Genomic DNA, 27,604 nt, shown 5'->3' with positions numbered 1-27,604 from the left:
TAAAAAGATTGGTCCATGGATTTATGAAAGGGAAATCCTGTTTAACTAATCTGGAATTTTTTGAGGATGTGACAAGTAAAATGGATGAAGAAGAGCCAGTGGATGTAGTGTACCTGGACTTTCAGAAGAGACATAGGAGATTAGTGGGCAAAATTGGAGCACATGGTATTGGGGGTAGGGTATTGACATGTATAGAGAATTGGTTGGCAGACCAAAAGTAACAGAAGCAAATTTGCAGATGACACAAAGCTGGGTGGCAGTGTGAACTATGAAGAGGATGCTAGGAGGTTGCAGGGTGACTTGGACAGGTTGAGTAAATGGGCAGATGAATGGCAGATGCAGTATAATGTAGATAAATGTGAGGTCAATCAATCAGTTTTATTCGTCACATTGCACATAAAGTGTGCCACTCGGCAAGAACAAGGAGGCAGATTATTATCTCAATGGTGTCAGATTAGGAAAAAGGGAAGTGCAACGAGACCTGGGTGGCCTTGTATACCAGTCACTGAAAGTAAACATGCAGGTACAGCAAGCAGTGAAGAAAGCTAATGGCATGTTGGCCTTCATAACAAGAGGATTTGAGTATAGGAGTAAAGAGGTCCTTCTGCAGTTGTACAGGGCCCTGGTGAGACTACATCTGGAGTATTGTGTGCTGTTTTGGTCCCTAATTTGAGGAAGAACATCCTTGCTATTGAGGTAGTGCAGCGTAGATTCACAAGGTTAATTCCCAGGATGGCGGGACTGTCATATGAGAAAGAATGGAAAGATTGGGTTACTATTCACTGGAATTTAGAAGGATGAGAGGAGATCTTATAGAAACATATAAAATTATAAAACGACTGGACAAGCTAGGTGCAGGAAAAATATTCCCAATGTTTCCCAAATAGTCCAGAACTAGGGGGGCCACAGTCTAAGAATAAAGGGGAGGCCATTTAAAGCTGAGAAAAAAACTTTTTCACCCAGAAAGTTGTGAATGTGGAATTCTCTGCCACAAAAGGCAGTGGATGCCAATTCACTGGATGAATTAAAAAGAGTTAGATAGAGCTCTTGGGCTAGCGGAATCAAGGGGTATGGGAGAAGGCAGGCACGGGTTACTGATTGTGGATGATCAGCCATGATCACAATGAATGGTGGTGCTGGCTCGAAGGGCGAAATGGCCTCCACCTGCACCTATTTTCTATGTTTCTATATGACATTTCAGGTCGGGACCCTTCTTCAGTCCCAACATGATTTATCGCCTATCCAAGTACTCCAGATATATTGCTTGACCAGCTGAGTTATTCCAGCACTTTGTGCCCAAGATATGGATGATGTCTTGTTGGAATGGGGCCCATCAAGGATTAACAGTAGAATACCACAAGAGGGGACATTTTCCAACAGTACATTTATAGCTGCTTCCACAACATTTTAAATTGCTCCACATTTCAATCTTCCACACTCCATTAAGCTAGAAAGAGTGTAGGGAAGGTTGATGAGGATGTTGCCAGGACTCAAGGGTCTGCATTATAAGGAGAGGTTGGGCAGACTAGGACTTTATTCCTTGGAGTGCAGGAGGCTGAGGAGTAATCTGATAGAGGTGTATACAATTATAAGGGGTATAGATAGGGGCAGTGCACAGAGTCTTCTACCCACGGTAGGGGAATCAAAAACCAGAGGTATCGGTTTAAGGTGAGAGGGTAAAGATTTAGTTTAGTTTAGACAGGCTCCTCGATCCACTGAGTCCACACCGACTATCGATCACCCGTACACTAGTTCTACGTTTTCCTACTTTCACATCCTACATGCTAGGGGTGATTTACAGAGGCCAATTCACTTCCAAAGCTGCATGTATTCGGGATGTGGGAGGAAACTGGAGCACCCGGAGAAAACACGCAGTCACTTGGAGAAGGAGCAAACTCCGCAACGACAGCACCCTAGATCGGGTTCGAACCCGGGACTGCGGCGCTGTGAAACATAGAAACATAGAAATTAGGTGCAGGAGTAGGCCATTCGGCCCCGAGCCTGCACCGCCATTCAATATGATCATGGCTGATCATAAACTACCGCTGCACCACCCTGCCGCCCAAATAATTTGAACAGTAGCCTGAGCAGCAACTTTTTTCCAACACAGAGGGTGGTGGGTATATGGAATGAGCTGCCAGCGGAGGTCGTTGAGGCAGACACTATAACAGAATTTTAAAGGCATTTGGATAGTGCATACATGGATAGAAAAAGTTAAGTTGGATATGGGCCCAATGCGGCAGGTGGGACAAGTGTAGAAGGGGCATCTTGGTTGGCATTGACGAGTTGGGCCGAAGTGCCTGTTTCAATGTTGTGTGACTCTGCAACTTATCCAAATATGCTGTTGCATACTTTTGGATGACATCGGAGCAATAAATATGATAACTCTAAGCATCAAACAATGTTTTTTTTTTTTTACCCAGGACAAGCACTGTGCCCTGACCTTGCTTGTCTCATATGCAAGCTCTAAATAAACTGCTTCCAAGATCTTCGTGCACCTTCCACAACGACCATGTCTAGATCAAGACCGATTCTCAGGGCTCCAGCACTTTACATTTCTTCATTTCTATAAACTCTCTCCTCCGTCTCTCTTTCAATCTTTGAGGACAATTGTAAAATCACCTCAACATCATGCTGTGACTAATGTAATTCTCCTTTATCCACCAGCATCTCCTAGCTTCAACAATGATTTAGTTACACAACACAAAGTTCCAGATACTGACTCGTAAAGAAAGTGGCGTGACTATGTTCCATACAAGCAAAAACAGAATTCCGATAACCGAAACACTTAAAATATAAGCACAAAATTGTCAGGGGATAAAAATAATTAAAAGCTGACTTCAAAACACTGGATTGATCAGAATCAGAATCAGAATGACCTTTATTGTCATTCAGACCTTTCGGTCTGAACGAAATTTCGTGCCTGCAGTCAAACATATAATAAAAATAACAAAAACACAGGATAAACACAAATTTAACATCCACCACAGTGAGTTCACCAGGCACCTCCTCACTGTGATGGAAGGCAAAAGTCTTAAAGTTTTGTCTCTTCCCTCCATGTTCTCCCTCTGCGCTGAGGCGATCCAGGCTTCCGATGTTGTGACCCCGCCGGGCGATAGCAAGCAAGTCAGTCCCGTGGCTGAATCCAGCTCCGCGAACGGGCCGGTTCAAACTCCGTGGCCCGGGGCGGTCGAAGCTGCCGAAGCTGCCGCCCTCCAGTCCAGCGGACGAAGCTGGTACTGCGGGAGATCCGGAAAAACAGGTCACCAACCTGGGACCTGCGAGCTCCCGACGATGTCGTCCACGGGGCCCGCGGCCGAGCCTCCGCTGCCGGAACGCCGCCACAGCTCCAAGTCGGGCCGCTGCCGGAACGCTGCCACAGCTCCAAGTCGGGCCGCTGCCGCTACCGCCGCCGGAACATCACCATAGCCCCGAGGCCGCCAGCTCCGCCATTAGGCTCAGCGCAGACGGAGACGGGGGACACGACAAGAAAAAGTCGCACCCCCCCCGAAGGAAGAGACTAAAACCATGTTTCTCCCACCCTCCCCCCCCCCCCCACACACACTTACACAACCTAATAAACTAAACTAAAACAGACAAAAGAAAACAACAACAAAAAAGAAAAAACAGACTGACTGCAGGCGAGCCGCAGCTGCCAGGCAGCGCCGCCACTTCCGATGAAAAAGCACACCCAAAATTCTGAATTAATATAGACACAAAAAGCTACAGTACCTCAGGTGGTCAGGCAGCATCACTGGAGAAAAGAAATAGGTGACATTTCAGGTTGAATCCCCTCTTCAGAAGAAAGGTCTCGACCTGAAATGTCACCTATTCCTTTTCGCCAGAGATGCTGCCTGACCTGCTGAGTTACTCCAGCTTTTTATGTCGAACTTCGGTTTAAACCAGCATCTGCAGTTCCTTCCTACACATTTCTAAACTAATATGTTGTTCGGAGCACTAGGGAGATTATGAAAGGTTAAAAGTTTCAACGTAATATGATCTAGTCTCCTGCTATGAATTTAAGAAAAAAATACTGTGTATTTTTTTAATGAGTAACATCACTTTAATAATCAGGATGCAACTGCAGTAACAGAGTCTTCTTTGCGATGGTGACCATTCATCAACTGGGATCGTAACCCAGCCAAACAAGGCCAGAAATCAACTCATTACAGACTGCTGAAAGAATTGCTTCAGACACACCCATCGTCAACTTGTTGATGTGTTTCCCAGTGCTGGACTCAAGTCCGCACATGTAAGGGATTTTCATCTTTTAACATTCTTGGTAAACTTTAAATCTCAGAGGTGCAAATTTTGAAAACATGGGGAAAGTTGTGGATAGGGGATGCAGCTAAATAAGCTCACGTTATAGGTGTAGAATTAGGCTGTTCGGCCCATCGATCCTACTCTACCATTCAATCATGGCCGATCTATCTCCCTCATAACCCCATTCTCCTATAACCCCTGACACCTACTAATTCCTACTAATCAGGAATCTGTCAATCGTCTTAAAAATACCCTCTGACTTGGCCTCCACAGCCCTCTGTTGCAATGAGTTCCACAGATTAACTACCCTCTGACTAAAGAAGTTCCTCCTCACCTCCTTTCTAAAAGAGCGCCCTTTAATTGAGGGTACACAAAATTGCTGGAGGAACTCAGCGGGTGCAGCAGCATCTATGGAGCGAAGGAGTTTTGAGCCCTTTTGAGCCCTTTAATTGAGGCTATGACCTCTGGTCCGAACCTCTCCCACCAGTGGAAACATCCTTTCCACATCCACTCTATCTATGCCTTTCATTATTCTGTAGGTTTCAAGGACATCCCCCCTCAACCTTCTAAACTCCAACGAGTAGAGGCCCAGTGTTGTCCAGTTCCTCAACACAGGGCTGCCAACTCTCATGCCCTGAGCGTGAGACTCGCACCCTAAAGCAAACTCTCACGCCCTCACGCTCATCAGACATTTCTCACGCTCAGTGGTGAGAAATTTTGTGATCAACGAAAATTTCAAAACGGATAAACTGCATGGTCCGCGGGTGTTGGAGAGCCGGGGCTGCGGGAGGGATGGAAGCAGAACCAGCGGCGGGAACAGATGCGGGGAGCCGGGACTGGTGAGTTTGCGGTGCTGTCGAGTGTTTGCGCGGCTAGCGAGTCGCTCACTGCAGCTTCGGCCATGGAGCACTCCGGACAGTGCGAGTGTCCCGGGCCGCGGAGGTGTCGGAAGCTCCGCTGCCGCGAGAGTCTCTGTGCCGAAGGGACAGACTCTCAAAGGGAGGTGGAGAGAGAGAAAGGGGAAGGAGACAGGGAGACAGTGGGGGGAGAGAGGGAGGGAGAGAGGGATAGAGAGGCAGGGCTGCCAATTCCCATGTATTGAGCGTGAGAATCACGCATTTCACCAAATTCTTACGCTGATCACAAATTTATCTCGCTCTGTTGTGAGAAATTCTGTTATCAACTCAAATTTCAACTGCATGGGCCGCGGGTGTTGGAAGCGGAAGCAGCGGCGGGGACAGATGCGGACGGGGAGCGGGGCTGGCGAGTGTTTGCCGGGCTGGCGAGTCGCTCACTGCAGCTCCGGCCATGGAGCAGCCTCAGTGCAAGAGTCCCGGGCCGTCGGTAGCGTCGGAGCGTTGTGCCGGAGCCGGGAGAGTCTCTGTGCCGAATTCGCCCAGGTGACCGGCATGGATCAGGCTGCGGATCGGTGCATCCTGGAGGACAACCAGTGGCTGCTGGAAGTAACTGGGTAGATACGGTGGAAGATTGTGGACTTCAAATGGGGGTGGTTGGTGAAAGCATCCTGCTTGCCTGCTAGATTTTCACTTACTGTAACTGCAGGAAAAATGTTCCCGATGTTGGGGGCGCTCAGAACCATGGGTCACAGTTTAAGAATAAAGGGGGGGTCAGTTAGGACTGAGATGAGAACAAACTTTCTTCACGCAGAGAGTTGTGAATCTGTGGAATTCTCTGCTACAGAAGGCAGTGCAGGCCAATTCACTGGATGTTTTCAAGAGAGTTACATTTAGTTCTTGGGGCTAACGACATCAAGGGATATGGGGAAAAAACAGGAAAGAGGTACTGATTTTAGATGAACAGCCACGATCATATTGAGCAGTGCTGGCTCGAAGGGCCGATGGCCTATTCCTGCACCTATTTTCTATGTTTCTATGCTTGAGTATATGGCAATAAAACTCGATCACTTGATTTTGAAGCATTCATGCATGGTGGAGGTATAATGTAGTCATAGAGTGATACAGTGTGAAAACTGGCCCTTTGGTGCAACATGCCCACACCCGCCAACATGTCCCAGCTACGCCACCTGCTTTTGGTCCATACCTCCAAACCTGTCCTATCCATGTATCAGTCTAACTTTTTCTTAAATGTTGGGATGGTCCCTGCCTCAACTACCTCCTCTGGCAGCTTGTTCCATACACCCATCAATCACCCTTTGTGTGGATAAAGTTACCCCTTAAAAAGTTACCTGTTAAAAATGCTTCATACAAAAAACATTGAAATCATACTTCTACAGTGCACTAAAACATGATTTTAATACATCAAATTTCAAAAGGTTCCTACCCTGGGAGGGGGGACACCCTTCTTCCACACCCTCTCCCCACTCGGTTGCTCCACTCCCTCACCGGGTACCCCCAAGGCCAGTGATCAGTGATCGCACAGCCTCCCCCCTTTCAAAAACGCTCCAATCCAATTTAAAGCATATATATTGCATTCAAGTGTAAGTTAAAAGACTCGCTACAGTATGCACCATATTACACAATTTCAAGCTGAAAATGCAAATGTTCCGTACCAATGGGAGGGGGACACTCTCCTCCTCCACCCCCCCCCCCCCCCCCCCCCCCCCCGGTCGCTATGGTCCCTCGGGTTTGGTCTTTCGCAATTTCTCACTCCCAACTCTCAGCCAATGTTGGCAGCCCTGCTCAACACATCCAGACAAGGCCACATGAATGCAGTATTTCTTGAGCAACCACATGGGCCCCACAGCTGAGGAGGGATGTGCTGGCACTGGAGAGGGTTAAGAGGTTTACATGAATGATTCAAGGGATGATTGGGTTAATGTATCATAGATGTTTGATGCCACTGGCCCTGTGCTCGCTGGAGTTTAAAAAGATGAGGGAAGACCTAATTGAAATTTGCCAGCTAATGAAAGGCCTGGATAGAGTGGATGTGGAGAGGATGTTTCCACTAGTGGGAGAATCTAGGACCAAAGGGCATAGCCTCAGAATAAAAGGACGTATTTTTAGAAAGGAGATGAGGAGGAATTGCTTCAGGAGATGAAAGGAGAATGAGGCAAATCTATGGAGTTAATTGCCACAGATGGCAGAGGAAGCCAAATCATTTGGGTATTTTTAAAGTGGTGATTGAGAGATTCTAGATTAGTAAGTGCGTCAAATGTTATGGGGGGGGGAAGGCAGGAGAATACGGTTAAGAGGGAAAGGTAGATCAGCAATTAATGAATGGTGCAGTACTCGATGGGCAGAATGGCCTAATTCTGCTCCTCTGACATGAATTTATGACTAGCCAAATGCATCACAGAATGGCAGTTCCGTGCAGCCAAATCTTTCCATCTTTCCTCCAAAGCCAACCAGTAAACCATCCAAAGATGTTCCCAGTAAAGATAAAGACACAGTGCTGGAGTAATTCAGCGGGTGAGGCAGCATCTCTGGAGAACATGGATAGGTGATGTTTCAGGTTGGGTCCCTTCTCCGGAACTTTGTGTATTTATTTATATACCTAGCGTCTGTAGTTATTGTAGTTGTTCGTCTGTGAGTTCAACAATTCAAGTGATCATATACTATTCCCTGAGGGACCCCAGGAGCGACCTTTTAACAGAGTGTAGTCCGTATCTGGAATAAGTGAACAGGGGAAGTTATGGAAGCTCATACAATAAATGACTTTGAAAAGACATTTGGAAGATATATATACACAACAGATAGTCTGAAGGGTCCCGACCTGAATTGTCTACTATCCATGTTGTTCAGAGATGCTGCCTGACCCACTGAGTACTTCAACATTTTGTCTATTTTTAGGCAGAAATATGAATAGGATGGGTTTAGAGGGATATGGGCCAAATGCAGGCAAATGGGACTGGCCCGGTATGCCAACTTGGTCAGCATGGACAATGTGGGCCAAAGGGCCTATTCCCATCCTGGGTAGCTCTGTGACTCTGTTCTACCTCATGACCAGATTAGGTCACAGAAACTGCAAAAGCCAGAGTAAATGCTTCCACACTTTTCCTTCCATTGAGTAAAAATAAAAATTGGGGACAATAACTGAACATTTCAAGGAAGTGAAAACTAAAAGCATTCCCCAGAGTTTCTCACTTCCACACTGTCGTTGAGTCATTTCAAACTTTGGCAACAGAAAATGCACAAAAGCATTATTTCTTTCGTTTACTCTGTTCTTAAAATTTACTTCCCATTATCTAGCTGTCCGCTCATCGTACACAAGTATTGTCTTTCCGCTGAATGGTTATCAGGCAACAAAAGGTTTTCGCTGTAACATTAAGGGGAGATCCCCAACGTTTGGGACCTTGAGTTCCCATGAAACAGACCATATCGCAAATTTCTGTCATGTATAGACGGCTAAGTTGAAAAAATATATATTTATTGACCTTTTTCACCGGTTTAGATCCGTTTAATTCAGTTTAGTTTATTGTCACATGAACCCATTGCTGAGATTTTTTGGTGGCGATTTGTGAATTTCTGAACTGTGACCTTAACTCATAACCCGAGGGTTACCTCTACACAGCAAGGGAACAAGATGGAGACATCAGGAGTGCGGGAGATTGAGAGGTGATCTTACAGAGGTGTATAAGATCATGAGGGAAATAGATAGGGTGAATGCACACAGTCTTTTGCCCAGAAGAGGGGAACGAAGAACAAGAGGTGAGAGGGGAAAGATTTAATAGGAATCTGAGGGGCAACGTTTTCACATGGGGTGTGTATGGAACGAGCTTCCAGAGGAGGTAGATCAGCAGGTACTATAACAGCATTTAAAAGACACTTGGGCACATAGATAGGAGAGGTTTAGAGGGATATGGGCCAAACAGGCAAGTGGGAACCCTGTAGATGGGTCATCTTGTTGGCATGGGAGAGTGGGGCTGAAGGGCTTGTTTCCGTTCTGTATTACTATTATTAGGACAAGGAACTGCAGATGCTGGAATCTCGAGCAAAACATAAACAGCTGGAAGAACTCAGCGGGTCAGGCAGCATCTGTGGAAGGGATGGACAGGCAATGCTTCTGAAAAAGAGTTCCTAACCCAAAATGTCGCTTGTCCATTGCCTCCGCAGATGCTGCATGGCCCGCTGAGTCCCTCCAGCACTTTTGAGTTTTGCTCAGGGGAAGAAGCAGAGATGCTCCAGATTGAACGGTTCTTTTCCATTTAAGCAGCAGAATCTGGTCAATGTATGTGATCTATAACCATTTTGCTTTGCGATCCCTGTTCTGCAAGGAATCTACCAGCACGTAATTGCAGACTCAGGGACTGTTTCTTCCCAGCTGTTATCAGGCAACTGAACCATCCTATCACCAAGCAGAGAGAGATCCTATCTCATTTACTTCATTGGAGACCTTTGAATTATTTTTAGTTGGACTTTATCTTGCACTTAATGTTCTACCCTTTATCCTGTGTCTGTACTCTGTGGACGGCTTGATTGCAATCTTGTATAGTCTTTAGCTGACTGAATAGCATGCAATAAAAAAAGCTTTTCAATGTTCCACGATACACGGAACAGTAATAATAAACTAAATTGAACCAAAACTGATCAATCTGATAAGCTTTCCTCAAATCCCGCTCAGTTTGATGTCTTCCAATCGCTATTTAATTAGTTTCTCTACTATGTATATATTAATCTACATTTTCATCATCTCCTGTGTGCGTTGCTATCAAACGTGTATTTTTAAAACTCCCCACTCGTTGAATATCTACACCTACCTTATCAGTCACCTCTTTATATCATTGCATCAATCTTGCTGCAAAATGCAGCACTTGCTTCTAATTGCTCCACCCCAGAACAGGAAAGCAGTTTGAGGTACACACTCGATCAATTGTAGTCATAGAGCTGTACAACGTGCAAACTGGCCCATTGGCCCAACTCATCGATGCTGATCATTGGCATACTGGGCTGGTCTCATTTCCCTGCATTTGTCCCATATCGCTCGAAACCTTTCCTACCCATATATATATCCGCCAAAATATCCTGTCAAAGTCATCATTGTACCCACTTCTACAGCTTCCTCTGGCAGCTCATTCCAGATACAGACTGGTCTCCAAGTGAGAATGTTGCCCCCGAGATCCCTCTTGAATTTCTGAGCCCCCTAGTTTTAGAATCCTCTACCCGGGGAAAAAGAGTGTGAGCGTTCACTTTATCCAAACCCCTCAAGATCTTGTACCCCTTAAAAAGGTCACCCCTCAGCCTCCTATGCTCCAAGTACACAAATTCACAGCCCATCAAACCACTCCCTATAACTCAAGCCCAGGTTACATCCTGGTGAATATCTTCTGCACTCTTTCCAACTTAATGACATCCTTCCTGGAGCTGGGTGACCAGAACTGCTTTTTACATTTGGTGTTAAATCCAATCCCTTTCAGAAAAAAAATCATCAGTGATATTACTGTCAATACGCAACTGTAAAATCTGAAACTATCTTTCAACAACTGGACAAGTGGGCTGGCAGGGAGATCAGTTTGCATGAAGGTCTAGGTTGTGGAAGCAGCCCAGACTATCTGGCAAACCAACCTTCCTTCTATTGACTCCATCTACATCAATGCTGCCTTGGCAAACCACGGACCATTCTCAACCCTGCCACCTTCTCCTCCCCTCTCCCATCAAGCAAGAGCTACACCTCCAGATTCAGGGACAGTTTCTTCCCAGCTGTTATCAGGCAACTGAACCATCCACTCACCAACTAGAGAGCGGTTCTGAGCTACTATCTACCTCATTGGAGGCCTTGAATTATCTTTGATCGGACTTTAATGAAAGTTATCCTGTAGTTGATTGTAATCATGTACAGCGTTTCCACTGGCTGGTTAGTGCACAACCATGGTACACGTGGCAATAAACTAAACTAAAACAACTTCAACTTTTGCATTGAAAAGGAACCCAATCTCATGGCAATTAAACAACTTTCACCACAGTCACACTATCAGGATATGTTTCACCTGGAAAAGGAGGGCTATTTCAGTAAGAAATCAACTCAGCTAAACCAAACAGTGCACAAAGAATTTGACTGCCAATGGCAGACTAATTACTAGATCAATCAATGTTTGAAAATCTCAATGATCAAGGCACACGTTACCTTCATTTTCAGAAGTCGGGCAAGTCACCTTGAAGACAAGATCGAAAGTCCTTTCTGGGCTCTCTCTGTAAATGAAGAAGAAATTCCACGAGTAAAACAGATTTGTCCAGCAAATTAGAAATATGAAAATGTAACAAGATCAAAATTCCAAGCAAGAATATCATTGAACTTTGAACAGGACAGCGCAGGAATGGACCCTTCGACACACAATGACCAAGTTAAACGGATCTCCTCTGCCCAGTAATGATCCGGACCTCCCCCATTCCCTGCATCCCATCTAAAAAGTCGCTGAAACACCGCTATGGTATCTGTCTCCACCACAACCCCTGGCAGTGTGTTCCAAGCACCCACTCAAGCTAAGCTGATCATGGTGATAGATGATGATGATAGATCATCATGATCAAAGAATGCCAGTCGTTTAAGAATACAGAACAGTGCAGCATAGGAACAGGCCCTTCGGCCCACAATGTCTGTGCTGAGCATGATGCCAAGTTAAACGCTCTCATCTGCCCTGTCCACATCCCTCCATTCCCTGCATATCCATGTACCTATCCAAAATCCTCGAATATCACTATCGTATCGGCCTCCACCACATCTCCTGGTAATGCAGTCCAGGCACCCAACTGAGGACATTTTACATAATTTTACATACTAACTTTTCATTCAAACCTCATCATTCTTGGCATCCCTTCCAACCACTAAACCCTGCTCTTATACCACAAATATAACTGTTTCGTTAATAAAACAATGTTTCAATTGCATTTATAAATGGAACATGGACACGGCCTATATAAACCATCCCAACTGCACCCAAAAAGGTGAGCTGCTTTCTCCAAACCCCCTGTCCCACCCAAGCCCCCCAGGGTTATTATAAAAAAGACACAAAGTGCTGGAGGAACTCAGCGGGTCAGGCAGCGTCTTGGAGAACATGGGTAGGTGACGTTTCGGGTCGGGATCCTTCCTCAGATTGACAGCGGCATCGGTGGAGGTAATGTATTAACTAATTTTGGGTCGGGACCCTTCTTCAGACCAATGGAGTAGGGGGGGGGGGGGAGAAATCAGGAAAAATGAAAAGGGGGCAAGACCACACTTGGCAAGTGTTCAAGAACGAACTGCAGATGCTGGAAAATCGAAAGTACACAAAAATGCTGGAGAAACTCAGCGGGTGCAGCAGCATCTATGGAGCGAAGGAAATAGGTAACGTTTCGGGCCGAAACGTTACCTATTTCCTTCGCTCCATAGATGCTGCTGCACCCGCTGAGTTTCTCCAGCATTTTTGTGTACCCACACTTGGCAAGTGATAGGTGGATATAGGGAAGGGGGTGTTTTGAACAGCAAGTGAGTGGAGTAAGTGACAAAGGCTCGGGATGAAAGAAGAGTAGAGTTTGCAACAAATGTTACAAGGAACAATAAAGATATCCTGGAGCAATGCTAGTAGAAAACTTTGGCGAAACTCTGTAGAACCAAACATTCCATGTTTGGGATTTTAAATCATTTTTAAAACTGCACAGCAAAATGTAAAACTAACAGAAGATAGACACAAAATGCTGGAGTAACTCAGCGGGACAGGCAGCATCTCTGGAGAGAAGGAATGGGTGGCGTTTTGGAGAGAAGGAATGGGTGGCGTTTTGGGTTGAGACCTTGCCTCATACACTAAAAAATAAACTCTTGTATTGAGAATTGGACATAATGCAAGGACTACGTAATGAAGTCTCATTACCGGGGGAAGGATACCTGGCAATAAACAGACCGATGGATATTATGAGATGCAGGATTCAGATGAATAATCTACTATCTGCCCTTGATGCCACATGGGTGGAATTTGGACATTCATATGCTAGTCATTAAACTAGAGTCTGGAGGAAATACTACATGCTGTATAATCAGACAGTCTGCTAAATTTGGATCCCTTCAATTATTTCCAAAGTGGATATCAAATGGAGATACAATCTATACTAAGTAAAGTGTTGGAGGACAGAGCCAGTCTGAAGAAGGGTCCTGACACATAACATCTTCAGTCATTCTGAGGAAGGGTCCCAACCTGAAACATCACCTGAAACATCCATTTCCCGCCACAGATTTTAGACGCAAACCTTGAGAGACACGGTGCGGATGCCAACTATCGATCAACCCGTACACTAGTAATATCCTACACACTGGGAAAATGTACAATTTTACTGAAGCCAATTAACCTACAAACCCGCACGTCTTTGGACTGTGGGAGGAAACTGGAGCACCCGGAGAAAACCCAAGCAGTCACGGTGTGAACGTGCAAACTCCGTACAGACACGACCCGTGGTCAGGCTCGAACCAAGGTCTCTAGCGATGTAAGGCAGCAACCATACCTCCCTTCTAAAGGGATTCTGCCTGGTGCACTGAGTTCCCCCCGCACTTTGTGTTTTGGTCAAGATGCCAGCAACTGTACTTCCTTGTGACTCCAGAATCTATACTAAGTGGTTGACCATATAATTGAATACCAATACAGGGCATCAATGGCACATCCAGCCCAACTCCTTCACGTAAAGAGAACATTGCAATCCTCCATAACATCAGAGATTGCACAAGGAATATCATCGACCCTTTCCCGTGACTTTCAGTCTGAAGAAGGATCTCAACCCGAAAAGTTACCCATTCCTTCTCTCCAGAGATGCTGCCTGTCCCGCTGAGTTACTCCAGCATTTTGTGTCTGTCTTCAGTATAAACCCGCATCTGCAGTTGCTTCCTACACAAGACGATATGTGTGAAGAAGGGTCCCGGCCCGAATTGTCACCTATCCACGTTGATAGGATGGATTCGGCCGATAGTCTACTCCACCATTCAATCAAGTCTGTTCTATCTCTCCCTCCCAACCCCATTCTCCTGCCTTCTCCCCATAACCTCTGGCACCCGTACTAATCAAGAATGTGTCAATCTCCATCTTAAAAATAACGCACCATCTGTGCCAATGAATTCCACAGATTCACCACCCTCTGACTAAAGATATTCCTCTTCATCTCCTTTCTACAGGTACGCCCTTATATCCTGAGGCTGTGCCATCTGCTCCTAGACTCTCCCATTAGTGGAAACATCCCCTCCTCATCCATTCTATCCAGGCCATTTACTATTTGGTAAGTTTCAATTAGCATCAGGATCCTTCTTCACACAAACTGCGGTAGGGAGGGACGTTACTCCAGCAGTTTGTGTCTTTTTTTTTGTAAAACCGGCATCTGCCGTTCCTTGCATCTCCTAAGGTTCACACTTGTGCTCCCAGGGCAGTCACAAGCAGAAACACAGCCTGCCCCTGAACCTTGCCACTAGAAAAGATTACGCGAGAATCATCTCGCTGTGTGATAAGGATGGAGGAAACAGCTAGTTATCTACAGCTGCCTTCCTCCACATTAAATAAGGTTGATCTCATTCGGCAACCAGAAATGGCGGCAATCAATCATTGACTCGCCCTGCCTTCCTGTGGGACTCCTCCTTCAAAATGGCACCAGGAACCGAGCTGCAGATCAGTAGTTTTGTTTAGTTTAGAGATACACCGTGGAAACAGGCCCCTCGGCCCACCAACCAGCGATCGCTCACACACTTATTCTATCCTACACACTAGGGGCAATTTACAGAAGCCAATTAACCTACAAACCTGCATGTCTTTGGGATGGGTGAAGAAACCGGGGAATGGCCACAGGGAGAACTGGCAAACTCCTTGCAGACAGCACCGGTAGTCAGGATCAAACCCGGGTCTCTGGTGCTGTAAAGCAGCAACTCTACTGCTATGTCGCCCAAATGCACCCAAATTCTACAAACCTTAAAGTCTTAGTGGCATAGGTAGTGTTCTGTACTGTGTAGCACTATGACTCTATATGAAAATAATTCAGCTGGCCAGCTGTAGGCTCCATCTAATACGTAGAAAGGTGAGTAAATATACCTGACATTGTGCTAAGTTATACAGGTTATGTGCTAATAATTTACCTCAGGCAAGCCAAGTTCTCTTCAAGAACTACACTAAAAAATGCACTGCGATAATAAATGTCATTTTTGTCCCCGTTTCAGGAGCAATCACTGCTTTTCCTGAAACATTCTGTCCCTGGGGCCCTTCAGCTTTCAACTGGGACATCTAAATACTGAGCAAAACACAAAGTGCTGGAAGAACTCAGTGGGTCAGGCAGCATCTGCGGAGGGAATGGACAGATGGCGTTTCAGGTTGGGACCCTTTCAGAAGGTTGGGGGTGGGGGTGGGGGGGCTCAAAATGCCCGAGTTTGAAAAGGGTAAAGAGGCCTCACTTCACGAGAAAAACAATGGCAAGTGACAGTCAATTTGTGCAACCCACAAAGAAGCAATACCTATCCACCAGGTGTTGCCCAGCCCCCATCTCCCTTTTCCAACTGTCTGCCCACTACTGCAGTCCCAACACGAAACGTCACCTATCCATGTCCTCCAGAGATGCTGCCTGACCCGCCGAGTTACTCCAGCACTCGGGCGCTTCTCTGTAAACCAGCATCTGCAGATCCTTGTGTCTAACATCTAGTTTTATTTCAGAACCACCACAAAATACACAATATTTTAAGATCACACAGCAGAATTCTGGCTGAATATTTACCTCCTCATTGCAATAAATCGTGATCCTTTTGCATACATTGCACCTACACCTGATGTTTCTGCAGTCATAGTCTCACACAGCATGAAAACAGGCCCCAGCTCATCCCTGCTGTCCAACTTGTCCAAGATACATCATCTAAGATCATCCAATTTGCCTGCTTTTGGCCAGCAACCCTTTAAACCTTTCCTGGCCATGATCCTATCCACACAACTTTTTAACATACAAAGACAAGGAGTGCTGGAGTAATCCAGCAGCATTTCAGGAGAACACAGATAGGTGAGGTTTTAGGTTGAACCCCTTCTTCAGACCAGGAAAAGATTTCAGTAACTTCACCACTAACTTCCACCCTGCCCTAAACTTCAACTGGAAACAAAAAAGTTATATCAAAAGTTCCAGGCCTAACTTTTTTAATGTTTTTATTGAACCTGCCTCAACCACCTCCTCTGGCAGCTCACAAGGACACCACTTTCTTCTCAGGGTTCAACCCTGCTGTGAGATCAGTGAACAGTGATGAAGAAAGCCATCCAATTCCATCACATATTGCTTCCACAAGGTGACCAAGTACAAGTCTGCTCCAAGATGCCGCTGTTAACCAGAGAACTGGGTTCCTTCGTAAACACTTTCAGCTTCATTATCATTTCACACCAATGTAATCCCATTAGTTTGGGGACTCCACAATTTATTTCCTACAATTAATTAGACAAGAATCACAGAGCTGTACTGCACGGAACCAGTCCCTTCAGCCCATCGTGTCTATGCCAACCAAGTTGGCATATTGGGTGGCCCTATTTTCTTGCACTAGGCCCTTATCTCTATAAACCATTTAAATCCATGTATCTGTCCAAAATATTTTGAAAGTCATAATTGCATCTACTTCCATAGCTTTCTCTGGCAGTTCATTCCAGATACTGACCCACCCCACCGAGTGAAAATGTTGACCCCAAGATCCCTCTTAAATCTCGCCCCTCTCACATTAAGCCTGTGCCCTCTAGTTTATGAATCGACTACCCTGGGGGAAAGACTGTGAGTGTTCACTTTATCCATGCATCTCATGATCTTGTACACCTCAATAAGGTCATCCCTCAGTCTCCTGCACTCCAAAGAAAAAAAGTCCCAGCCTGTGCACCCTCTCCCTGTAACTCAAGCCCGCAAGCCCAGCTAACATCCTGGTCAATCTCTTCTGCACTCTTTCCAACCTCATGGCATATTGAAAGTTGAGTGCTGTTAAGCAAAAGGCACTCTGACATCCTTCCTGTGGATGAGAACCCTGAACTATGCACAGTACTCCAGGAATCGTCTCATCAAAGACTTATACAACTGTTGTAGTATAAACACAAAATTGTTTATAATATTCCTCGAGTCAGAAACAGGACCTTTAGCCCAACGTGTCCATGCTGACCGAGGTGCTCCATCCAAGCTAGTCCCACCTGCCTACATTTGGTCCATACCCCTCTAAATATCTTAGCCCTGCACCTGTTTTTAAATGTTGTGATTGTACCTGCCTGAACTACCTCCTCTCGCAGCTCATTTCATAAACCCACAAACTCTATGTGAAAAAGTAGCTTAAAGCCCCTGTCCCACGATGCGAGTTCACCCGAGAGCTCTTCCGAGTTGAAAAAAAAATCAAACTCATCGTATGTACGTAGCGGGTACGTAAGACCTCGTGGATGTCCCGTAGCGGCTCGTAATGCTAACGGCAGGTACTCGGGAAACGCGGTAAGTCGTGAAGTTTTTCAACTGTGAAAAATGTCCAAGTCTTTCCCAAAAGTGACCGCGTTTCCCGAGTACCTGCCGCCCGCATTACGAGCCATCCACGAGATCCTAGGTACATTCTACGTACTTACCACGAGATTGATATTTTTTTTTAAATCTCGGCTCTTGGGTGAACTCGCATCGTGGGACAAGCCTTTCAGTCTCAGGTTCTGAAAAATTCTTTCCCCTCTCACCTTAAACCTATGTCCTCTGGTTCTTTACTCCCCAGCTCTAGGTAAAAGACTGTGCATTCACCCTATCTACTCCCCTAATGGCCTTATGCACCTCTATCCTCCTGCGCTTCAGGGAATATATTCCCAGCCTGCTCAACCTCCCCCTATAGCTCCGGCCCTGAAGTCCTGGCAACATCCTCGTAAATCTTCTCTGCACTCTTTCCAACTTACTGACATTCTTCCTGTAGCAGGGCAACTAAAACTGAACACAATACTCCAACGCGGCTTCACCAACATACCATCCCAACTTCTATATAGAAACAAGGAACTGCAGATAATGGTTTACAAAGAAATGCGGTGAAGCGATTCATCGGGTCAGGCTGCATTTCTGAAGAACATGGATAGGTCGGGACCCGTCTCAAGACTGACTACTGTGGGGAGAAATCGGTCTGCAGAAGGGTCCCTTTTAGAAACAGAAACATTGAAAATAGGTGCAGGACTAGGCCATTCGGCCCTTCGAGCCAGCACCACAATTCAATATGATCATGGCTGATCATCCACAATCAGTACCCCGTTCCTGCTTTTTCCCCATATCCCCTAATTCTGTGAGCCCTAAGAACTAAATCTAACTCTGTCCTGAAAACGTCCAGTGAATTGGCCTCCACTGCCTTCAGTGCCAGAGAATTCTGAAACGTCACCTATCCATGTTCTCCACTGACTAGTCTGAAGAAGGGTCTCGACCCCATGAAACATCTCTCATTCCTTCTCTCCAGAGCTGCTGCCTGCCCCGCTGAGTTACTCCAGCTTTTTGTGTCTATCTTCGGTTTAAACCAGCATCTGCAGTTCCTTCCCACACCCTTCTCCACAGATGCTGCCTGGCCCACTTAGTTACTTCTGCACTTTGTGCGTCCCAATTTCCATACTCAATTGAATCAGTCTGAAGAAGGGTCCCAACCTGAAATGTCAACTATCCGTGTTCTCCAGAGATGCCGAGTTACTCCCACACTTTGTGTAGACCACCATCTGAATTCCTTGTTTCTACACATCTCCACTCAATACCCTAGTGCAGGCCAATGTACCGAGTCCATCCTATCTACCTGTGAAGGTAGATCCAAGGAACTATGTACAGGTACATCTGCACTCCTGGTAGCACCATGATGTTGAGACTGTGACCCAGGGCACAGCGTAACCCAGAGCGGGTGCAGGGTAACCCAGAGACTTTTTGCCAGCGGTGAGGAGCCCACAGTCTAGATGATGTTTAGATTGGCACAGAGCGCAGGCCTGAAGCCTCGGCTCTTCAGCGGGACTGCGGTCGGTCCCTGTTGCAAGGGGCGGCCCGGGTGCGGGACAGCGGATCCCCCCGCCCCGGAGCCCCGGAGCCCCCCGGCCCCCACACTCACCGCAGTCTGCTCTCCATGGTCAGGGCATGGCGCTGCGGCTCCTGCGCCCGTGTGTGTGTGTGTGTGTGTGTGTGCCGCACCCAGCCCCCCAGCCCCTGTGCTGCCCAGCCCCCGGCTCAGCGCTGCCCCGCTGCCCCCAGCCCTGGCTCCCGGCTCCCCAGCCCCGGCTCCGCCGCCCCGGACACTGGGCTCCGACCAGGAAGTGAGCGCTAGCTGGGAGGAGACAGCAACGTCAGCCTCACTCTCTCACACACCCACTACTCGCACTGCCTGGCTGTGGGAACCCTCCCCTCGGGGAGTGTGGGGCAGGGAGTGGAGGGTCACTCACTGGGGGCCAGGGGGAGAGAGTAGGTTTCAGTCACTGGGGTAGAGAGAGAGTGACAGACTGACAGAGTTAAAGAACAAGAGACAGAGAGAGAAAAGGGCAGAGAGTAAGAGACTGAGAGCAGGAGAGAGAATGAGGGGTGGGGGAGAGGGTGACAGACTGACAGAGTTAAAGAACAAGGCAGAGACTGAGAGAGCGACAGGAGGAGAGAGTGAGACTGAGGGCAGGAGAGAGATAGAGAGAGTGAGGGGAGGGGAGAGGAGAGGATGACAGGGGAAGAATCAGTGACTGGGCTGGAGAGAAAGTGTCAGAAAGGATGAGGGTGAGTAAGCAAGTCAAGCAATGGGGTGAAGACTTGAGGGAGGGAGAGAGGGAGTCACTCTGTAGTCAAGAGGGAATGGGCAATGACAGCGAGAAGGTGATGGAGGGGTTGACAGAGAGATTGACAGAGAAGGATAATGGCAGAGAGACGGAGAGAGAGAGAGAGAGAGAGACAGAGATGCAGAGCGAGAGGGAGAGAGAAAGCGAGAGAGAGTGTCACACTGAAATGAAGTGAAAGGGAGAGATAGTGACAGAGCGAGTCACTCGGTGCAATGAAGTGAGAGAGTGAGTGTGAGAGAGAAAGAGAAAAAGAGAGGTCAGTGATTGAGAGGGAACATAGAAACATAGAAAATAGGTGCAGGAGTAGGCCATTCGGCCCTTCGAGCCAGCACCGCCATTCGATATGATCATGGCTGATCATCCAACTCAGTATCCCATCCCTGCCTTCTCTCCATACCCCCTGATCCCTTTAGCCACAAGGGCCACATCTAACTCCCTCTTAAATATAGCCAATGAACTGGCCTCAACTACCTTCTGTGGCAGAGAATTCCACAGATTCACCACTCTCTGTGTAAAAAATGATTTCCTCATCTCGGTCCTAAAAGTCTTCCCTCTATCCTTAAACTGTGACGCCTAGTTCTGGACTTCCCCAACATCGGGAATAATCTTCCTGCATCTAGCCTGTCCAACCCCTTAAGAATTTTGTACGTTTCTATAAGATCCCCCCTCAGTCTTCTGAATTCCAATGTGTACAAGCCGAGTCTATCCAGTCTTCCCTCATATGAAAGTCCTGCCATCCCAGGAATCAGTCTGGTGAACCTTCTCTGTACTCCCTCTATGGCAAGAATGTCTTTCCTCAGATTAGGAGATCAAAACTGTACGCAATACTCCAGGTATGGTCTCACCAAGACCCTGTACAACTGCAGTAGAACCTCCCTGCTCTTATACTCAAAGTCTGAAGAAGGATCGCGACCTGAAATGTCATCAGTCCCTTCCCTTCACAGATGCTGCCTGACCCACTGAGTTCCTCCAGCACATTGTGTTTTGCTTTGAGGGAGACATAATCGCTCACTCGAGTAAAGTCAATGAGAGAGAGAATGGAGCGGTGCAGGTGAGTGGGGAGTTAGCGTGAAGGCAGAGAATGTGGAGAAAGTGAGTGTAATAAGCCAACACTCTGGCCCATCTTTGGACCAAAGCTGCAGGAACATTGACCTCAAACAATAACTGTTTCCCTCCCAATGAATGGATGTGGAGTGGTCAGATGGGCGTGAAGTAATAGTGAATGAGGAGAGAGTGCAGTGGGCGAGGAGGGCAGGGAATATTGTGTCAGTGTGGAGTACAAATGGAGCGTGCAGAATGTGTCTTGGGTGAAGGGGTAAGAGGAGAGTTGAGTGGGAGTGTGTCTGAAGTCAATGTTAGCTTGATATCAAAAAACAAACTACTGCAGGTCCTGGAAATCTGGAATAAAAACAGAAAATTCTGGGTATACTCAGCAGGTCAGGCAGCGTCTGTGGAGAGAGAATTAAGTTAATGTTTCAGATCGATGAACCCCTGCCTTGGGTCTTAAGACAATAGACAATAGGTGCAGGAGTAGGCCATTCAACCCTTCGAGCCAGCACCGCCATTCAATGTGCTCATGGCTGATCATCCCCAATCAGTAACTCGTTTCTGCCTCCCCCCCATATCCCCTGACTCCGCTATTTTTAAGAGCCCTATCTAGCTCCCTCTTGAAAAGATCCAGAGAACCTGCCTCCACCACCCTCTGAGGCAGAGAATTCCACAGACTCACCACTCTCTGTGAGAAAAAGTATTTCCTCGTCTCCGTTCTAAATGGCTTATTCCTTATTCTTAAACTATGGCTCCTGGTTCTGGACTCCCCCAACATCGGAAACATGTTTCCTGCCTCCAGTGTGTCCAAACCCTTAACAATCTTATATGTTTCAATGAGATCCCCTCTCTTCCTTCTAAACTGCAGAGTGTACAAGCCCAGCTGCTCCATTCTCTCAGCATATGACAGTCCCGCCATCCCAGGAATTAATCTTGTAAACCTATGCTGCACTCCCTCAACAGCAAGAATGTCCTTCCTCAAATTAGAGGACAGACAGCTAGATTGAAGTCTGTCTGAAGAAGGGTCCTGACCCTAAACGTCACCCATCCTTTTTCTCCAGAGATACTGCCTGACCCGTTGAGTTACTCCAGCACTTTGCATCTGTCTTCAGTTAGATAGATACACAAGAAACTGCTGGAACCTTGAACAAAACACAAAGTGTTGGAGGAACACAGTGGGCCAGGCAGCATCTGTGGAGGGAATAGACAGACAACATTTCAAGCCAGGACCCTTCTTCAGACTGATTGGGGCAGGTGACATTTAGGGTGGTGATGGATAGATCACTATGAGGAAGGCTCATAATCTGAAACATTAACTCTGTTTATCTCTCTCAGCAGATGCAGTCTCGCCCGTTAAAGATCCTCTGCATTTTCTATTGAGGCCCATTTTCCTGTAGCTTGCAAGGTGTAAATAGGCTGCAAAAATAGACACAAAGTACTGGAGTAAATCAGCGAAGGTCGACAAAAATGCTGGAGAAACTCAGCGGGTGACCCAGCGTCTATGGAGCGAAGGAATAGGTGACGTTTCGGTCGAGACCCTTCTTCAGACTATTCCTTCACTCCATAGTTGCTGTCTGACCCGCTGAGTTTCTCCAGCACTTTTGTCTACCTTCGATTTTTCCAGCATCTGCAGTTCTTTCTTAAAGTAAATCAGTGGATCAGGCAGCATCATTGGAGAACAGATAGGTAATGATTCTGGTCAGGACTCTTCTTCAGAAAAGGTGTAACCAGACTGCAGTTGGGTTTGTGGAGTTAGGAACAGAAATGTTGATGTGTATTCTGAGTTCCCATTGTCTCGCTTCCTATTTCTTGGATTTTTCTTTTCTCCAATTGCGTTCCCTTTACTAAATCTGCACTTCAGAGAGATTTTATGAACACAGGTTGAGAGTAATTTATTTTGGGAGCTGTACGACAAACACTGAACATGTGGAAATGGGCCATTGGTAGACAAAAATGCTGGAGAAACTCAGCAGGTGCAGCAGCATCCATGGAGCGAAGGAAATAGGCAACGTTTCGGGCCGAAATCCTTCTTCAGACTGGTGGATATGGGTGTCAAACTTCCACCTACAGGAACAAGTCGAGTTCGATCCTGGCTACGGGTGCTGTCTGTACGGAGTTTGTACGTTCTCCCTGTTACCTGCGTGGGTTGTCTGCGAGATCTCCGGTTTCCTCCTACACTCCAAAGACGTACAGGTTTGTAGGTTAATTGGTTTGGTATCAATGTAAAATTGTCCATAATGTGTGTGTGGGATTGTGTTAATGTGCGGGGGGTGCTGGTCGGTATGGACTCGGTGGGCCGAAGGGCCCGTTTCTGCAATGTATCTCTAAACTAATAAACTAAACTATGTCCCCAGGTGCCTATACCAGCACCAGCATCACTACCACACACTCTACTCAATAAAGAGGTAACAAACACAAGATGGTCAAGAATTTATCAAAGTCACAATTAAATAACATGCATTTTTGGATTTAAAAAATCTGAATTGGAATTCTGCAAGGCCTAGACAAGGGCTGATGAACAACAAGGAACATTTGTACCATGGATGTTTCGCATCATAACCATGGTGTATAAGAGGGAGTGTACCTCTTGCAGAGGTTGCAGTGTGAGTTGGTTCAGCCACGCAATGGCCCAGGAACAAAGGAGACTACAGGATGTGGTGGACACAGCCACAGGTACTGACCTCCCCTACATCAAAGTCATCTATAGGAAATGCTGCCTGTAAAAAGACAGCCAGCATTATCAAAGACACATACACTCTCATTCCTATCATTGGGAAGATGATACAAGAGCCTGAAAACCATGATCTCCAGGTTCAAGAACAGTTTCTTCCCAGAAACCATCCGCGTCTTGAATCTGACACAACACCATCCTCAACCATGAACTATAAGTACAAAATAAGTTCATATGAGCAGAATGAAGCCATTCAGTTCATCGAGTCTACTCCGCCATGCAGTCAGGCTTATCTACTGTATCTTTCCTTCTCATCCCCATTCTCCTGCCCTTCTCCCCATAACCTTTAACACTCTTACTAATCAGAACCTGTCAATCTCTGCTTTAAAAATACCCAATGAATATGGACTGCCTTTGGTTCGGGTAATATTTGCGCCAGCAATGTGTTTATTACTTTATTTAATTTTTGTTTATTATAGATTATCTATGTGTTTTGTGTTTACAGATGCGTTAAGCTGGTGCCAGTAAGAGATTGCTTGTTCCATTGTTGGTGCATGGGACAATTGAACACTCTTGATTTTCATTGGTGTTAGCATTGATCAGTTTTGGTGGTCAGCATTGATCATAAGTTCAACTGGAGCATCATATGAATACTGGTGGTCACAATAACAGTTCAGGGGCTAGGGTACCTTGGTGAAAGTCTCACTGAGATCCACCGAACCAGTCTGCCATCCGCTTGGCTCAAAGATGGTGGATGAATGCAGATCCAGCGACATTGAAGAAGCTTAACACAGCTGGGATAAAGCGACCTGCTGGATGGATGTCCCATTCTCCACCTTACATATAACTCCCCTTCTCTGAGGAAGGGTCCCATTCCCAAAAGTCCACATATGATGCCTGACCCTCCAGTTGTTCCTCCAGCACTTTGTGCTTTGCTCATGATTCCAGCATATGCAGTTCCTTGTGTCCCCATTCCTGCCTCTTGGCTTACATCTACCCCATCTGCAAGGTCCGTGGCAGGTGTTCACCTGGGCGACTCTGGCAACACCGTCAAACCCCACACGCTCTAACACCAAGAAAGGCAAGGGCTAAAGGCCAATGGAGAGTACATTGCATGCAAGTTGCCCTTGAACACACACCATCCTATACCCCTCCATGCTGGGTCAAGGCCCTGGAACTTCCCACCAGCACGGTGGGGGATCACTCAACACAAGGTCCACAGCAGCTTTGGCGCTCCAGTGTGGTTACTATGGTGGACTTGCTGCCACCCAGCGCCAGAGACCCGGGTTCGATCCTGACTATGGGTGCGGAGCCTGTGACCACGTGGGTGTCCTCCCGGTCCTCCCAATTTCCATCCACCAAAGATGTACAGGTCTGTCGGATAAACTGGCTTCTATAAATTGCCCCCAGTGAATAGGATGCAAAACTGGGATAATGTAGGACTAGTGCAAGGGTGATCATTGGTTGGTGTGGACTTGGTGGGCCAAAGGCCCTGTTTCCACTCTGCATCTCTGAGCTAAACTATCTTCTCAGAGGTGTGACAGGAAGGAACTGCAAATGCTGGTTTATATCAAAGATAGACACAAAGTGATGGAGTAACAGCGGGTCAGGCAGCATCACTGGAGAAAAAGGATAGGTGATGCTTTGGGTTGGGACCCTTCATTTCCAAATCCTTTGAAGCTCATTCCGAAGAAGGGTCCCCCGACCTGAAACGTCACCTATCCATGTTCTTCAGAGATGCTGCCTGGCCCGCTGAGTTGCTCCAGCACTCGATATCTTCTCAGAGAGACGGGCAATGAATGCTGGCTTTGCCTTTGACACCCAGATCCCCCAAAATTAAAAAGTAATGGGACTTCCGTGCAGTAGTTGTTTTCATCAGTAGATGAGACAACACGCATGAGGAGGAATTGAAACTTGGGCCAGGCGCATGCTAATCACGGGGCTAGCAAGGTTGTGTGGAGTTTCATTTCCAAATCCCTTAAAGCTCCATGATTTGTAGAACCTTAGCATAATATTGTGACATTAACATTGCCATTGTTGATCACATCAGCTTCATTCAAGTGGTTTTGGTAACTCACCAACCCCAGTAGATGAGCAGCGTGCTGCTACTGGTCTCAGGCATCATCTTCTCCTTCAACCTCTTCATCATTGTCATCCACCACAAGATGTCCAAAGGCCCAGATGCTAAACCCAGCGGACTGACTCAGTCCCACAGAATTATATTAGTTATTAACAGTGAAAAGCATTGGATACAGTGTGGGCTGTGGTAACAGGATTCGCAGATACTTATAGAATCTGACAGGCTCCTACTACTAAAGGGCCTGTCCCACGAGCATGCGACTCCATGCGGCAAGCGCGAACTAACGTGGTCGCTTGAGCCGTACGACCTCGCGGGGCCGGTCCCACTTCGATCGGCGGAGCCGTATGGAGTTGTGCGGAGCTGGTCCCGACATCGCGCGGGGCTCCGAAAAACTGACCGTGTTCAAAAATTCCACGTGGCAACGGCCTGCCGGCCTGCAGCCGCCTCGACGCCATACGCACCATCTCGACGGGCATGCGCAGCTTCTCGACGCCGTACGTCACGTGCGAACTTCCCGCGGACTTCGCTCGAACTTCACGTCACTCACTCGACCTCTGTGCGGCCCCCGCTTCCAGTTTAGTCGCGCTTGCCGCATGCAGGTCGCATGCTGGTGGGACAGGCCCTTAAGAGAATTACCTGAGATCCAATCCATCTAAAACCCAAGTCTGTGACTTCCACTTGAAGAACAAGAACGCAAATCGAATGTTGTAGATCACATGGAATGGAGTCAGATTGGAGCAATGTGACAATCCCGTCTATCTTGGTGTGACTCTTGATCGATCTCTGATCTACAAAGCACATACCACCAAGCTTAAAGGAAAAGTCAGTTCCAGAAATGTTCTTCTTAGTAAGCTGAGTACCTCAAAATGGGGGGCAGATTCCACAACTATTCAATCAACAGCTCTGGCTCTCTGCTTCTCCGCTGCCGAGTATGCCTGTGTAGTATGGGAGCGCTCAGCTCCTGCAAGGAAGATTGATCCGGTGCTAAACACAAGCTGTCGCTGCATCAGTGGATGCATGAAACATACCAAGACTGACAACATCTACCTACTCTCTGGCATTGCACCCCCTGGAATCAGAAGACCAGAAGAGCTGTAGCTAGTCAAAAAGCACGCCTCAGACAATCAGAGGATGAAAGACACCTCCTACATGACCACCCTTTTGTTGCTACCTCAGTGTTTGAAATCACACAGAAGTTTCCTCTCTTCTGTCCATCCCCTGGGCTGCAGTGCATCATCCAGAAGGCACAAACTCTGGGAAGAGAGACTAGAGAAATCTCCGGAAGGCATTCACATGGCAATCGATCCCTCCGACAAACTCCCACCAGGTTCCGACCAACCGTGGATAACCTGGCGCGGTATCAACAGACGGCGGACAGGTGTGGGAAGGAGCAAATCGAACATGCTGAAGTGGGGAGATACTGAAGATGCAGCAAACTGCGAGCGCTGATGGGGCCTCCAGACTATGGAACATCCCCTGAGCTGTGACATGCTGCATGACACATGCACTGTAAAGGAACTTGCAGAGGCCAACCACGTGGCACTAGAATTTGCTCGCTATTGGCAGACAGTTGTGTGATGAGGACGGAAACGAAACAGAAACAACATTGCAAAGCATATTTGACATTGTGAAAAATGCTTCCAAAAATAAAACTTGGAGGACATCCAATAAATTGAGAAAACCGGTCCGTTTACCGTTCACCAAACTTACATCATGCTCATGCACAGCTTTCATGAGATCCAAAAACTCCATTAAATAATGAAGTAGAGCACATATCTAGAGCATATTATTCTGCGCTAGGTTGGTTCCAGTAATGTTTTATCACCTGTTACTTATGGAGCTTACCATTCAATTATTCATGGAGTTTAAGTTAGAATTAAAGTTCCGCTCC

At 46.8% G+C, this 27,604-nt stretch overlaps 1 protein-coding gene across 2 annotated transcripts in view; it reads right to left on the bottom strand.

The window, feature by feature from the left end:
- Positions 1 to 19,313, bottom strand: part of dennd1b (DENN domain containing 1B) — a 280,956-nt gene extending 261,643 nt beyond the window's left edge. For both annotated transcript variants that reach the window (XM_033027984.1, XM_033027985.1), the window contains exons 1-2: positions 19,210 to 19,313; positions 11,305 to 11,369 (exon numbers count right to left, since the gene is read on the bottom strand). In XM_033027984.1, coding sequence (XP_032883875.1) covers positions 11,305 to 11,369; positions 19,210 to 19,226 — 82 coding nt within the window. In that variant the 5' untranslated portion in view covers positions 19,227 to 19,313. The remainder of the gene's footprint in view (positions 1 to 11,304; positions 11,370 to 19,209) is intronic.
- Positions 19,314 to 27,604: the final 8,291 nt, after the last annotated feature.

The sequence above is a fragment of the Amblyraja radiata genome, chromosome 10 (assembly GCF_010909765.2).
Source record: "Amblyraja radiata isolate CabotCenter1 chromosome 10, sAmbRad1.1.pri, whole genome shotgun sequence".
NCBI lineage: Eukaryota > Metazoa > Chordata > Chondrichthyes > Rajiformes > Rajidae > Amblyraja > Amblyraja radiata.
Note: the sequence above shows the minus strand (reverse complement) of the source record. Positions and strands in the feature narration are given on the sequence as shown.